Raw genomic sequence first — 15,713 nt, forward strand, 5'->3', positions numbered from 1 at the left:
TCTTACAGTAGATAGCAATAAAGAATACATTTCGTATTAGATCCTTTCAATGCTTTACCACACCGGTGTTACTAATCTCTTTAGGTAAGAGAGAATTATCACAAACACCGCAACCATACCAATAGGTGGCCAAAGCCTATCTAGGTTATGAATACGTTTTTCTTCTTACTAGATCTGGCCAAGTCCCCTACTGAAAAACTCATGAGGAGATTCATCGAATTTCCCTATTTGACCTTCTTAGTAAAAAGTCTTAGACTTGTTTATCATATTTCAATAATAAACCATTATATTATATTATTTATTCTCATAATTAGGTAAACAAGTGGATGTGGCGTTTCTCGTATACATGCACAAGCTGACTGTACAAAGGCATGTACGCTTGAAGCCTCTTTTAGTATACAAACCCCACCAGTGATACCAAATTTCTCATATTAATTGAAGGACTCAAAATTACCACCTTTCCTGGAGGATACTTTTTTTATCAATACTAAACCTTTTTTAAGCCTATATGTACCCCATAACCTAATTCATACTATTAATCTCACAGCCTCCAATCCTCCCCCTCTCTATATTTCTTCCAAACCATATTTCACACTAAAATTTATTCATCTTCCACTGGAGCGGAGCTCTGCAAATCCAGACCAGAGAAGACTAATGACTGCATAATTCAACCTTGGTTTTTGTTTTGTTTTACTTTATGTCTAATTCTTTAATTGTTGTTTTTACTTGTCTATGAGTAGTAAACATCTTTTGTGAAATTTTTAGCAAACATACTATTATTTTGAGTTAATTATTTAATTGATTTTCTTTGTTAGCTCTTGTAGTTATTTCAATTTCTCTTGTGCTTATATATTTGTTTGATTGACCATCTTATAAATGCTGATTCTACTACAATAATCGAGAGATGAGCAGTTTAATTTGAAAGAGGAGAAGTTGACGTCTTTGCCAATATAATCGAGAGATTTGAGGCTTTGAATGAAACAAATTTATCTTAGGAGCATTTAGGAGTTGTTGTCTTAGTTCTAGGAAGGAGACTTCGGTTCTAGAGAGCAATCTACAAATTTTATGCTTTAGGAAGAAGATATAGCTTTACATATGTGATAGCTTAGTAACTCGAGAGATCGTAATTCTAGGAAGTTGCTTGGATATTAGCTTTTGATTATGGTTTCTAAAATTTTGCATTCCTTAAGCCTGTTTTGTTTTATTTGTTTTTATGTTTTATGTTACTCATTTATTTATTTTTGTCTAATTTAATTATTTAATCCAAAAAAATTATATGTCTTTAAATAGTATATGACATTTAGTATAAAATAGACATTTAATTTGCAATCTTATTCCTTGTGTTTAATATCCTGGAATTGACCATTAGCTATACTAGATCTAGCTTGTATACTTGCAAGTATTTTTAGTGCTAATAAATAGTGCATCATACTTTCTCCATCCCATTTAAGATGTTCACATTTCTTTTTTAATTTATCACATTTAAAGTGTCCACTTTTTATATTTGGATATTAAAATTCTCTCCTCTACCCTCATTAAAATACTCAACTACATTTTTCTCTCGTAAAGAAAACAAAATTTCTTTTACATAAAAATACCATAGCAATAGGAGTATCAAATTTATTACCACTTCTTTAATTCAAAATTAATTTTTCACATATTCTCACACACTAAAGAAGTTGCATCTTACCAAAAAGCTCGATCACGTATTCTCACACACTGGGCACTGCTCGAAAATGAACGGAATCATAAACTTTCCTTGCTCTTTCCCATCTTTTTCATCGCGAATTTTCCTTGCTGACTCGAATGCAGTTTTACGATAACGCTCTATAGCAAGCTTCTCGAGGTGTTTTCCCAGACAATGTGGGATTTCAATGAGGCTTTCATAGCTCTTAAACACAACAATTCTAAGGTCGGGGAAAGAATTAGGCGAGGCATCCCAGAGAACAAAATTTGTGTTTGCAATGACCAGGAGTTGGAGATTCGGGAATTTGTAATCAGAAGCATTCCAAGACAATCTAACAAACACATTGTCTTTCAACTTGAGGACCTCCGGGCTTCTTATCATTGCCAAGGTGTACATGTGCTGCCAATCTATGAACGTTTTCACTAATGTTAACCTCTTGAGATATGGCGGGAAACAATTAGACCGAGGAAGACGCAGCTCATCTTCAAAAAATGCCGCAAAACTAACATTGTTCACCAGGTTCAACTTTTCGAGATGATGCAATTTTTCTAGGAACTTTTTCCCAAACAAGTTGCCTAGTTTCCCAGAAATTCCCAAGGTCTTGAGGTTTTTGGCCCTTTTGTAGACTGATTCCGTGCAAGATTCAGACGACAATCTATCCATAGTGTGAAGGTTTTGCCCTCCTTCACCTTCCCAGTCACTCTTAAGTTCCATAGTGGCTTTTGTCTTGATGTGCCTCAGCTAAATCATCTTCCATAAATTTGCATCCATTGTGATAAGACGTGACCTGGTCTCAACTACAGGAACTTGTAGGTTCCATAGCTGCGAGACTTGCCTTGGGAGAGAAACGAGGGTATCAATGTGCAAAGTGAGGTAAACATAGATGAATGAGTTTGGTTACTCTTCCAGAAAATTGATTAAATTTGATTGACTTGGACTATAGAAATCTAAGCTTATGGAAACTGTCAGGAATTAATAATAGGATATTCATTTTCTATCACCTCAGGTTGCTCGTAGAAACACAAAAAGGAATGGACATGTGTACTGCTTGGTTTTTCAGAGAGGAACTTGAGAGATCATATTGGAAACACAAGCGTTGTAGTTTTTCTACCTCAGAAAGGGGAGGTTCGAGTAAACCTGTTACCTTGTTGACTCTGATCTGTTGAAATAAATTCTGGTCTTTGGATTTGCTTATACAGAATGCACGTATCATATCATGAACACGACATGTTTAAACTTTGCCCATGTGATTCGTCATTTCAACCCTCAACAGATTCATGTATATTAGATCATCCACATTCTCTTCCGCGATTTGCTCCAAACTTTTTCCCTCCTTGGGATGTATGAATCCTTCCGCGATCCACAGCCTCGACATCAACTTGACTGGAATCTCATGTAAGTTTTATGTCTCACATAGGTGAAATGTGATAGAATCCTAAATAGAATTGGATTTTTAATATAATACCATTAATTTGGTATTAGACACATTTTCCCTAATTAATTAACTATCAATTGTATATATTGATTTATGTAAGACGTTTCCTAATTAGTCATTAAGATGACTAAATATATGTTCCTCTACTAATAAGGAAAATGAAGAATATATTAACATAATTATAAGTATATGTATGCGTTTGATTATAATCATTAAGAGAAAGGAATAGTATTTTATTCCTCTGATTATTAAGTGAAGAAAATGACGCATATATATAATAATGGTTTGATATATTATTGGCTAACAAAATCAAATCAAATTATTATGTTCAATTATTTAATATGATTTTGGTACTACTTGGTCAAAAAGAAACGTCCTAATTAAATAGCCACTTTGATGGAAAGGGCTTTAAGGTTCTAGAATTAGGGTTTGTCATCTCTCTGCCTATAAATACAAGTGTGGTGATCCCATCAAATCACACACATTAAGAGAACACATAAACGAGGGAAAGAGAGAGAAACAAATCCTTGGAGTTGCGCCACTACGCCGGCAAAAGGTTCAAGGAAATCGTCTCCTCCTTCCTTAATCGCTTCCGCTATGGATCGCCAAGGTATATTTCGATCCTATTATGTTTATGGTTTTACGTGAAATACATGATGTTCGAAGATCTTGCTTTATTTATATTCAATTATGTGATCTTGAATATATTGATGATAAATAATGTCCAACGTCTCATAATCTTCAGGAAACACACCTATGTAAACAAAACAATGTCTCAGGTCATTCAACAACCTCTCGTAACTCAAAGCCACAACATCCGTTATCCGCTGCTGATTCTCCAAGGCGTTGTGCAAGTTCTCCGCCATTGTTTTCCATTTCTCTCTCATCACTTGATAAACACGGGATTTGCATGTTTTTAAGGCCTAGATTTGGCTCGTTTTAAATGTCAATCTTGCAAATAATTTTCTTAAATTGCGTATATTATACATTTTTGTATTTTGACGTGTTTGTTGATATAATAGAAAAAGATAGAAAAAAGGTGCAAAAATGGCCAAGGTGCAGCAGCCTCTGTTCGAGCCCTTCTGCCAGCGAGTTTGAAGTCCAACCAGTGCTTAATACATACCGTTATATTCGACTTTGAAAGAGTTTCGCGTAGGTACCTTGAACATCTAAATCGGAGTTCTGTGGAGAAAATTATGGTCATTTTACGAACATTGCGCAGTGCAGTTAAAAGTAGACGGAAATTAAGGAAGGAAAGAAATTGTTGCCAAATCTCTCCTATTAATTGAGGAATTCAAATTTACCAGGGGATACTTTTTACCAATTATAACTCATTTGCAAGCCTATATATACCTCATAACCTAATTCATAATATTCATCTCAGAGCCTCCAATCCTCTCCATCCCTATACTTCTTCCACCCCATATTTCATATGTTATTCTTCCATCCTCCATTGGAGCGGAACTCTGCAGATAAAGGCAAGAGAAGATTTGAAGACTACATCATTCAAGTGAAGACTACGTCATTCAATCTTGGGTTTTGTTTTGTTTTTCTTCATGTCTAGTCTATGAGTATTAAACATCTTTTGTGGAATTTTTGGTAAACATGTTATCATTTTGAGTTATTTATTCAATTTCTTTTCCTTGTTAGCACTTGTAGTTATTTCAATTTCTCTTGTACTTATACAGTTGTTTGATTGACCATCTTACGAATGCATGTGGATTTTACTACAAGAACTGAGAAGTGATTAGTCTAATTTGAAAGATGAGAAATTGACGTCTTTGCCAATACAATCGAGAGATTTGAGCCTTTGAATGCAGCAAATTTATCTTAGGAGCTTTTAGGAGTTTTTGCCTTAGTTCTAAGAATGACACTTCAGTTCTAGGTAGCAATCTACAAATTGTATGCTTCAAGAGAAGATATAGTTTTACATCTGTGATAGCTTAGTAACTCTAGAGACCGTAATTCAAAGAAGTCCTTTGGATATTATCTTTTGATTGTGGTTCCCAAAACTTTATATTCCTTAGCTTGCTTTGTATTATTTGTTATTTATATTTTTATGTTTTTTTTGTTATTTGTTTATTTCTTTTTGTCTAGTTTAATAAATCTAAATCTCAAAATTTCGTGTCTCTAAATAGTACATGACGCTTAATATATGATAGACAGTTGCAATCTTATTCCCTGTGTACAATATCGTGCTACTGAATTTTAGATATACTAGATCTACCTTGTATACTTGCAAGTATTTTTATTGCTAATAAATAGTGCATCAAGTTTTTTGGTGTCGTTGTCAGGGAATATTACCGCTTTAAGATGATATTGTAGAAAAGTTGATGATACTAATTTAGCGTGTAATATTTTTATTTTATTTTATTTTTTTCGATGTACTTGAGGAGAGCAAAGAGCACAACAATACCTTATTCCCTATATAGTAGGCTTCTGATTCGGACATGGGATTGTGAGAGCGTTGAAGACATGATGAGTGGATTCTTAGAAAGAAATAAAGAGACGTGCATAGGAGATATCTGAAATCAAGGATTGGTGGGACACTCGTATGAAAGATTTGATAAGTTTTATGGAAGATAAAGAGAAAGGATAGACAACCTTCGATGACAGCTATTGTCAGTGGCACTCCATCACACTTGTTGGCTAAATGCTGGCCTATGTCCCTCAAATGGCTAGGGCAGTCTTCCTCATTTCCGTATACCTCCAACTGAAGCAGCGTCCAGCTTTCATCCTCTTCTAGAAACTTCAGCTCCTGCGGTTTAACAGTAGCAGAAAGAACGCCTACTGCCTACTTTCACATCTCGACTAGTGATGATGATTTTGCTCTTCATGTTGTAAGGCCGCAAAACTCCTTTGATCTCTTTGTTGATTTTTGGATTACAAGAGATAAAAGTCGGGCGTAATACAACCCAAAAGAAATACAACTTGAAAGAACTTAAACTGAATTACAAGGAAAAACAAAACTACTAAACCATAAACAAAATTTAGCCGAGTCGAGGAGTCCTCTTTTTCGAAAGACGAGATACGCCCCGGTAGTGCTCTTCGGATTGACGTTTCGTCCCTAAAGATAAAATGGCTATGTCTGTGATGAAGCAACATCGCTATCAGCAGGGCTCCGGCGAAGTGGATGGAGGAGAATATTACAGAACCCCTGCCTAAATCAACAAATTACAAAGAACTTGGGTTCCATTTTATTCTATAATATTTCTCGTGTTTAAGATTATCTTAATTCATTAATTAATTCTTTATCTGCCATGTGACTCGAACTACATTAATTATCTAAAGAGTTTTTCTAGTTTAAAACTTTATTTATTATTCATGGAATAAAATTCCAACTGCGCAGATTTCTAAATAATAAATTCTTTTTTCAAACACCTCTTGGGGTTACCACACTGAGCACGCGAATTCTATGAAATAATGTTCTAATATTTTTATGTTATTCAATTACTACCACCCAAGATAGCATGATTGAGTTGCGAAAAACTCTCATATATTGATAAGTCAAAGTAATGTCGGATTAAATAAACAATATTAATATTATTTGCACAGACTAAATACTAAAATTTCTAAAGTATATTCTTTCAATAGATAGAAATAAATAATATATTTTGGGTTGATACTTTCTGTGTTTTGTCATATTAGTGTTACTTATCTCTTCTTAGGTAAGAGAGAATTATCACAAACACTACAAACATACCAATAGATAGCCTATCTAGGTCGTGAACTCGTTTTTTTTTTTCTTACTATATTCGGCCAAGTCACCTACAGAGAAGAACCTATGAGAATTCATCAGATTCCCTACTTTAACCTACTTTATTTATAAACTATTGTATTATATTACTCTATCTGTCCCAGATAATTTGACCTAGTATTCCATTTCGGTCCATCCCAAATAATGTGACCCATTTCACTTTTACCATTTTTTGTAGTGGACATCATATTCCACCAACTCATTCATATTCACATTTTATTATAAAACTAATACTTTAAAAGTATGACTCTCACCAATTTTTTCAACTCATATCCGGGATGGAGAGAGTATTTATTCTAATAATTAGGTAAACAAGTAGATGTGGCGTTTATCGTATACATGCACGAGCTGACTGTACAAAGGCATGTACGCTCGAAGCCGACGAGTGACCCGAGTTATGTTTAGAAGCATTTTTTTTAATTGTAGAAGTTTTTTAATTGTAGATTTTTTTTAAATAAAATATATTTGATTTTGTCTATGTCTATTATTCAATTGATTTATTTTTATTTTAATATTTGATACTCCCTCTGTCCCACTTTAGCAGTCTTATTGACTTTTCTGCCTTCTTTTTGTAAAAATGATAAAAAAATTAATTAAAATGGAGAATGATAAAGTAAGAGACAATAATGTAGATAAGTTTCTTCTTTATATTGTTCTCTCTCTTAATTTACCATTTTTCTCTTTAATTATTTTTAATCATTTTTATAAAAAGATGACAGAAAAGTCGATAGGCCTGCTAAAATAGGACGAGAAGTTAATACTAAAAATTAAACTGAATTATATACGGACAAATAAGATATGCTCAATATGTGGTAGGAGTAAATTGATGGTCGACGATTGGAGGATGTTCGAATGACGTAAAAGGTGGACAATTTATCTTTTTTTATTAATTTATATAATGTCATAACAAAGGGAGATAATCATAATAGCAGAGAGATAGACGGAGAAATGGCGGACGCAGCAGTTGAATTGTTGCTAGAAAAGCTGAAGCAGCTGCTGGTACAACACACCCATCTGATTGAAGGCGCCGGAAATCTGGTGGATAAGCTGGAGAAGCATCTCCTTTTCTTCAGAGCTATTCCCACTGACGCCCTAAAGCTAAGGCGGAACGACGAGACGCTCAAGGAGCTGATCCGCCAAATTCGCTACGCCGTTTATAAAGCGGAAGACATAATCGACAATTGCGTCATCCGTCCCAACATCGTCAACATCGTCCACGATCTCCTCAAAAAGATCCGTGCTATTTACAGAGAAAATAGCAGGACCAAATTTGACGGTGAAGAGGTAACTGAATAATTCTTTCTTCTAAAAATTGTTTTATTTTTTCGTTTATTTCAGTCTTCAAATACTAAAAGTTGGATTGGTGGATTAGGCAAGACTTTAGTTTCATTATACTATGTTGTTGGATTGGGATAATTCGATCTCGTACTTCATTTTAGCTTTTAGGTACTTAATCTTGGGACACCGTCAACACATAGTTAAAATTAATCTATATATATGGTTAAAAGAAAAATTGGTCGTAATGTTTTTCATGTTTATTTAGATACAAACTTAGTCTATTTTTAGGAAGAAATATTGATGATTAGTGTATTTTCTCTATGTTCGAATCTTGAATCATTGCAACCTATTACTAGTACTTCGCACCAATTAAGATCACAAAAATAAAAGGTTTGAAATTTGAATCCTGACATTATGATGTGGCCATCTTAACAAATTATAGGAAATTTCCATTTCAAAAAAAATGTAGGAAAAGTATGTTATCGTGCTATCACAACACCACAATCACAGCCAACACCGCGAAAACTGGCCCGAACGAGCCATTTGAGCGCGAGGGGCTTGCTTGATCAGTCATCTCTGGATTTGGATATGCATCAATTGGTTGTGACATTTTTTTTTTAATTAGGACTGTATTGATATATAGAAGCAAGGAATTATGATTTTTGGGGAGATAGAGAGAGGAGTGAAACAAGAATGTGAGAGAGGGAGGAGGTGGTTTTATGATAGACCTTCAATGGTCTATCGCCGGAAATCAAAGAGCACACGAAAGATAGAAGATGACGGAACGATAAAAACCCTAGTTGAGGTTCTAGGGTGCGTTTTCACGCCAAGAAGAATGAGAATAAATTTATGTTTATTTCTCAATAATCATTATGCTAAACAAATAACTAATTTATAGCAATCTAAATGACTCAATAACATAAAGCTAATAAGATACGAGATATGGATTTGTGATCTTAATTGATACACAAAATCCTTTAATTAAGATGAGAGATTTCTTGTGATTTGGCATGGTGTCATCATTGGGCTGCTGTGTCACTTGTTGGGCTGGACTCGCTCGAGGTTGTTGTCGACGGGCTGATATGATGGGCTTGGTAAGATGGACTCGAGCTACTGATAGGGTCCGAGTCCCTATCAACTCCCCCACCGTTGAAAACCACCTTGCCCTCAAGGTGGAAGTCAAAATAACTATGAAGAATCGTAGAATTTGAGTAAGCATATAATCTTCCTCATTCTCACTCACATCTGATTGAGATGATGGCTTCATTCTTTCCTTAAACCAAAATGCTTCTAGCCCTAACACCTTAGTGTCTGGACAGTCATCTAAACCGTACTCCGTCGATGCTGCAGTCACGCCACGATCAACATTTGCCCCCATGGAAGGCCACCATCCGGGCAGAAATGACTTCGTAAAATGAAAGTTTGTTATGTGAAACACCAGAAAGTGTCCCTCCTCGTCTATTTCCAAGACCCCAATCATGTACCTAACATTATTCCCTGTTCTTTTCTCTATCACCAAAACCAATTGGTCACACAGCTGAGCCAGCTGCTGGATTTGTGCAGCGCAAATACCCAGCCGGATACCCTGTTCGCAATATGCAACATTCCACTTGCCGTGATCTAGAACCATAAAAATTGCAACGGGACTCATAGAACGAACTCTCACGTCAAAGGCTCCCGGATCAAATACTTGAACCCCTATGTCTCCACCAAATCGAAGAGTAGCACAACTCCATCTGCCATTAAGAAATATAGGCATCTCTAAAAAATCTCCACTGCAGCAATGTTTAAGCCCTTCATTATCACACACCACCAGATCATTTATTCCATTTTCAACCTTAAGTCCCTTGGCACCATCAAAGCACACATCAAGTACATTAAACTCCAACACTTGCTTCTCAACAAATGGTGTATTTGCGACCAAATTTCCAATGTTCCCACAAAATATGTTACACTCACAAGAAGAAACGTCAGTGGAAATAGAATCATCGAAATCCACCGCACCAGCATCGAACTTAGTTTTCCACACACCCTTGGAAAGCATCACCAAGCGCCTAGCATCCACCACCGTCGAACTTAATTTTCCCACAAGCTCGTCATTTGCATCAGCCTCTTTTGCCTCATCAAACTCATAAGCAACAATATGAGAAGCATCTTCACTTTTCATCATGGATCTTTTCCACTGAATCAGACATAAATCACTCAAGGCTGACAAACCCATACCCGTTTCATCAACACTAAATACTTTCATCGGCGAACAACTCTCCCTGTGAACGGGCATGGCCCTCATAGCGTCCTGCCCTCCGCCATATTCCTTACAAAAATACACCTCATCTTTGATCGAATGGCATCTCATTGGGACCGAAACACCCCTCAAGGAAGTGAATTCCTTGCTGCATGCTTTGCAGGAACTTGTGGACTTTGCAGTAAGGTCGTGAGTGGGATATGATGTCCGCCAAGATGTCGTTCGATTCGCCCTTGGTTCGCAGCCATTGCTACTCTGATCACCACCTCCCAAGTCATCCACGGTGAGCTTTACCCCTCTGATGATAACACTGTTGGATTGGTTGATGCAGTTCTTCGTGAGCTGATGATGATCCACAACATTCTGCTCCATTGTGATCCCAGCTGCTGTCTCAGTAGCTTGTGGAGATTATATCGTCACGAAACCTCCATTACAACTTCCAGTAGTATTTTCCTCCTTAACGTGCTTCATAGGAATTCCGCTTTGTGAATCGATAGCTCCAACTGCATAGTCAACCGATGTAGGAAGATTGGACCTGTTGATGGAACTTTCTGCAACTTCGACCCTTTCGGTATATCCGAGAGGTGAAGGAGGATGATCAACAGTTTCAACACTTAAGTTAATCAAATGAGAATTATTAAATTCATTAGCCACCATTGAATGATCAACAACGCCTCCTTCCTTTAAATTTTTCTCTATTCCGCCACTTTTTTCTTTTATATCCTCAAAATTTATACCTAGCAATTCCAAATAACGTTTGCCATGTGCAGCTACTGCCCCTTCTTTTCCATGTCCATTCCTGTTAAGCCTTTTGGCAATGATTTGCTCATTGACACTCTCCGTTGGAACATCAACTAAATTAGCATCCAAATATCCATTGTTGTAGACGACGTCACTGGTAATATCTTCCTCAGTTAATTCAAAGCAAAGCGGTGATAGACTGCCAATAGAAAATTGTCCCAACCCTTTCCGGCATTATTATCCGTCCAGTATGCCATCCAATCTGACGCCGGGGGATCGAACAAGTATTGAGTAAGGTACAACTGATCGGATAAAGGTGTATAGTGGTGGTTGTAATAATTCTGCATATTACAAATCCACTCGGCTGCATTCTCTCCGTCGAAACGAGGAGGATCGACTCTTAGGCGCGGCAAGGCTACCGGTGCTACACCGGGCGGTGCCTGCGTAAGCGACGGCGGTAGTTGCCATCCCCGTTCCATGGTCGCTGCCGGGGGAGGGTCGGGCGGCTCCTTCGTCGCCCTAAAGCCGGCTGCTGCAAGTTTGGCCAAGGCTTCCTCTAGCCTCCGATTCAGTGCATCGTGTTGCTGTGAAAGGACTCCTGCTCAAGCCTGTGTGCCAAGAACTTCTCGTCCTGATTGGCGAATTGGAAGTTCATATCAAACATCTGACATTGATGGGAGAAGAGTAGATCAAGAAAGCACCAGTTGATAGACCTTCAATGGTCTATCGCCGGAAATCAAAGAGCACACGAAAGATAGAAGATGACGGAACGATAAAAACCTTAGTTGAGGTTCTAGGGTGCGTTTTCACGCCAAGAAGAATGAGAATAAATTTATGTTTATTTCTCAATAATCATTATGCTAAACAAATAACTAATTTATAGCAATCTAAATGACTCAATAACATAAAGCTAATAAGATACGAGAAATGGATTTGTGATCTTAATTGATACACAAAATCCTTGAATTAAGATGAGAGATTTCTTGTGATTTGGCATGGTGTCATCATTGGGCTGCTGCGTCACTTGTTGGGCTGGACTCGCTCGAGGTTGTTGTCGACGGGCTGATAGGATGGGCTTGGTAAGATGGACTCGAGCTACTGATAGGGTCCGAGTCCCTATCATTTTACGCAAGATTGTAATGAGAGGGGAAGTTTGAATTCAAAGATATATTCTCGTTGTCGCTTTTCTATATCAATAATATGTGTACAAATAGAGTACGGTAGTTCTCTTAAATACTACAGTACTAGGAATACTTATTACTCATGATAATTGGACACCATTTTAATTTTGGTTCTTAATAAGTATTCAAATAAGGAGGAGCCTCTTTTTTGAAAAGTGAAAATTAAATCCTAATAGTATTGAATTTCTTATGAATCTAATATTTTTCGTGCGATGCACGGAAAGGAAAATCTGGAACTCCATATGAAATGAAGTGTAATACAATACAAATATTGTGAAGGCGAGACAATTGATTTATTAAAACTTTTACGTCTCCATCTCAACTATGAAACATAGTTAAACTGAAAATTTAACATGTACAAGACAACATGTATGGTAAATTAAAAGTATTTTAAACTCAAATATGGTAATTATTGTTGATTAAAGCATTTGTATACATCATGGATCCATTTACGTTAGAATATTCATTTTTATCATGAAAACAAAGATGTGCGTACATATTCACAATTATGGTAGATTATTAATTTTCATACGCTGAAATGTCCTTTCACATTTTGGTTATAGTAAATACGTAAAAGAGAAGTATTACATATATTGTGGACAGGAACTACTATTTGAAACAAAGGCACTTGTTTGGCTTTCTAACTTTGAGAATCCATCACTCAGGAACGCCCTATAAAGGAAACGAATGTGGTGTTGGGTTTAGAAAAAGAGACAGAAAAATTGAGGGGATATCTCGCAGAAGATTCTAAAGAAGTTGAAGTCATTTCCATTGTTGGAGTGGCCGGCCTTGGCAAAACGATATTGGCAGGGGAGATTTTTCATGATCTAAAGATCCGGTCTATGTTCCCTACACGCATATGGGTTTATGCTTCTCAAGAGTTCACTGAGAAGGAGATCTTCCTTGAGATTCTGAAAGAGTTCACCATTCTCACTGAGGATATGAAAAGCAAAACCAGTGAAGCGTTAGCATACTTAGTAGCTGGTTATCTGGAGAAGGAGAAGTTCTTGCTAGTCGTGGATGATATATGGACATGGCAGGATTGGGAAAAACTCCGAGTTGCATTGCCCAAGACCACCAAAATGGGTAAAGTCTTGATTACAAGCCGCTTCAGAGATGTTGGTGCATATGTTTGTCGAGGGAAATATCTCCATTTCATGCGTTTCTTAAATCAAAAGGACAGCTATTCGCTTCTCAAGTTGGAAGCTTTCCGTGGGCAAGAGTTCCCTCCAGAGCTGGAATTTGAAGGAAGACTAATTTCAGAGAGATGTGATGGCCATCCACTTGCAATAGTGTTGATAGGAGGCATTCTTGTTAAACAGCTTTCAACTGATAAGGATGCGATGAAAACTGCCTGGAGAAAAATTTGGTATGGCTTGGACATCATTGGCAATCAAGATCCAGTGGAACGCCTGGAAAGAATCATAGTGTTGAGTTATGAGAATTTGCCTTATCACTTGAGAGAGTGTTTTCTTTATTTTGGAATGTTTCCGGAGGACTTTGAGATCTCTGTTTGGAAACTGATTCGACTGTGGATAGCAGAAGGGTTTATACAAGAAAAGATTGGTGTCAGCCCAGAGGAAACTGCAGAAAACTATTTAGAAGAGCTCATTGAGAGGAAATTGGTTAGAGCTGAAAAGTTTAAGCTCGATGGTAAAGTTAAAACTTGCCGCATTCATGACATGATTCGTGACTTTTGCATAAGTGAAGCTAAAAGGGAAGGTTTCTCACAACAAATTGTAATGTCTAGTGATGGAGGCTTTCAACCTCCAGTTTATGAGGAACACAAGTTTCGGCGTCTATGCATTCATTCCAATGCCTTAGATTTCTTTTCTAGGAGATCTCATGGTCCAAGTGTCCGTTCATTTGTTTGCTCCTCGAGAGATGAAATGGAGATGCCTAAGAAAGATCTTTCAGCCATTTCCAAAGGTTTCAAGCTACTCAGAGTTTTAGACGTTGAGCCCATCAATTTCACTGATAAACTTCCTCGTAATCTATTCAAACTGAATCATTTGAAGTATGTGTTCCTATCTTTCAAATTGGAGGTACTTCCTTCAGCTTTTTCCCAGCTTCGGAACATAGAGACTCTAGTAGTTGACACAAGTTCTCGAACCCTTGAGGTTAGAGCAGACATTTTCAGTATGATTCAATTAAGGCATTTTAAGACAAAGGCTTCAGCTGCTTTGCCCAAGTCTAGTACAGATTGTGTCACAGCTGGTGCAAAGATTCACACACTTGGAACTCTTTCACCTGAAAGCTGCACTAAGGAGGTTTTAGATAGTGTCCGTGATTTGAAGAAACTAGGCGTTCGTGGGAAGATAGGCTTGCTTCTTGATGGCAAGAACGGATCATTGGACAGTATGCAGAAGCTGTACAATCTTGAGAAGCTGAAACTACTAAATGACGTGTTTTCAATTCCATCTTCAGAAATCCAACTGTGTAGCCTTCCTCCACCCACTAGATTTCCTCCTTATTTGAAGGTCCTAACGTTGTCGAGGACTTCTCTTGATTGGTGCCATATGTCTGTCTTAGGATCGCTTGAAAGGCTGGAGGTGTTAAAGCTGAAAGATAAAGCATTCATGGGAGAGAGATGGGAGGTTACTGATGGAGGATTTCGCCGCCTTAAAGTGTTGCATATTGGACGCACAAATTTGAAGACTTGGTTAGCTTCTGGCCATCACTTCCCCGTACTCAGACACCTTCAACTTATGCACTGTCAAAGTCTTGAACAAATTCCATCTGAGCTCGCTGATGTGCCGAGTTTTCTGAAGTTGGAGTTGTTTCATTGTAAGCAATCAGCTGAGTCGGCCTTGGAAATACGAGAAAAGATAGAGCAGCCTGGCAATGTTGTGGGCCGATTCAAGCTTTCCATTTTACCGCATGAGGAATAATATCATCTTTCTTCTTGCTAAAAAGGTCTGGAAATCTTTCAACCCATTTCCAATTCTCTAGAGGCATTTCTTGCATATTGTTCCTGAGAGGTCAAACAGAGCATACTTGAATGCCTATGGATGAAGATTGCATGATTCGTCTGTTAAAATGTGTTAAAACTCCAGAGTTGTGATACTTATACCGTAACCATCTGTTCTATATAAAACTATTTTCATTGTAAAAACTAAGAACATTTTAAGCAGTTTGATATCGTATATCTCTTTTTTGTGGATGAATACAAACTGAGTTTGAATCATGGAGGGTTCAGTGTAGTTAATTTATACTACAATCAATTGAAGTGCTCCACTGTTTGATAGTCCATCCTGTTTGACTTGATTATTTCAAGATGTCCCACTGTTTGTTTCATTTTTTGAATATCAATTTCCACTAGATAAATGATTCAAAAATATTAACGACATATCTTTACACTACAATCTTACTCTGCAAAATAACCATCC

General features: G+C 37.1%; 1 protein-coding gene and 1 pseudogene across 1 annotated transcript; one reads left to right on the plus strand and one right to left on the minus strand.

Moving 5' to 3' along the window:
• Positions 1-1,702: 1,702 nt before the first annotated feature.
• LOC148933932 (putative late blight resistance protein homolog R1A-10) lies at positions 1,703-5,959 on the minus strand (annotated as a pseudogene).
• A 1,744-nt stretch (positions 5,960-7,703) lies between these two features.
• On the plus strand, positions 7,704-15,511 carry LOC148933933 (putative disease resistance RPP13-like protein 3). Its single transcript, XM_089069265.1, has 3 exons — positions 7,704-7,743; positions 7,812-8,163; positions 12,990-15,511. The coding sequence occupies exons 2-3, from the start codon at positions 7,828-7,830 to the stop codon at positions 15,213-15,215; spliced, it is 2,562 nt and encodes an 853-aa protein (XP_088925391.1). The 5' UTR covers positions 7,704-7,743; positions 7,812-7,827; the 3' UTR covers positions 15,216-15,511.
• Positions 15,512-15,713: the final 202 nt, after the last annotated feature.

The sequence above is a fragment of the Salvia hispanica genome, chromosome 1 (assembly GCF_029641045.1).
Source record: "Salvia hispanica isolate PSC_SH4W2 chromosome 1, Shi_PSC_v1, whole genome shotgun sequence".
NCBI classification, from domain to species: domain Eukaryota; kingdom Viridiplantae; phylum Streptophyta; class Magnoliopsida; order Lamiales; family Lamiaceae; genus Salvia; species Salvia hispanica.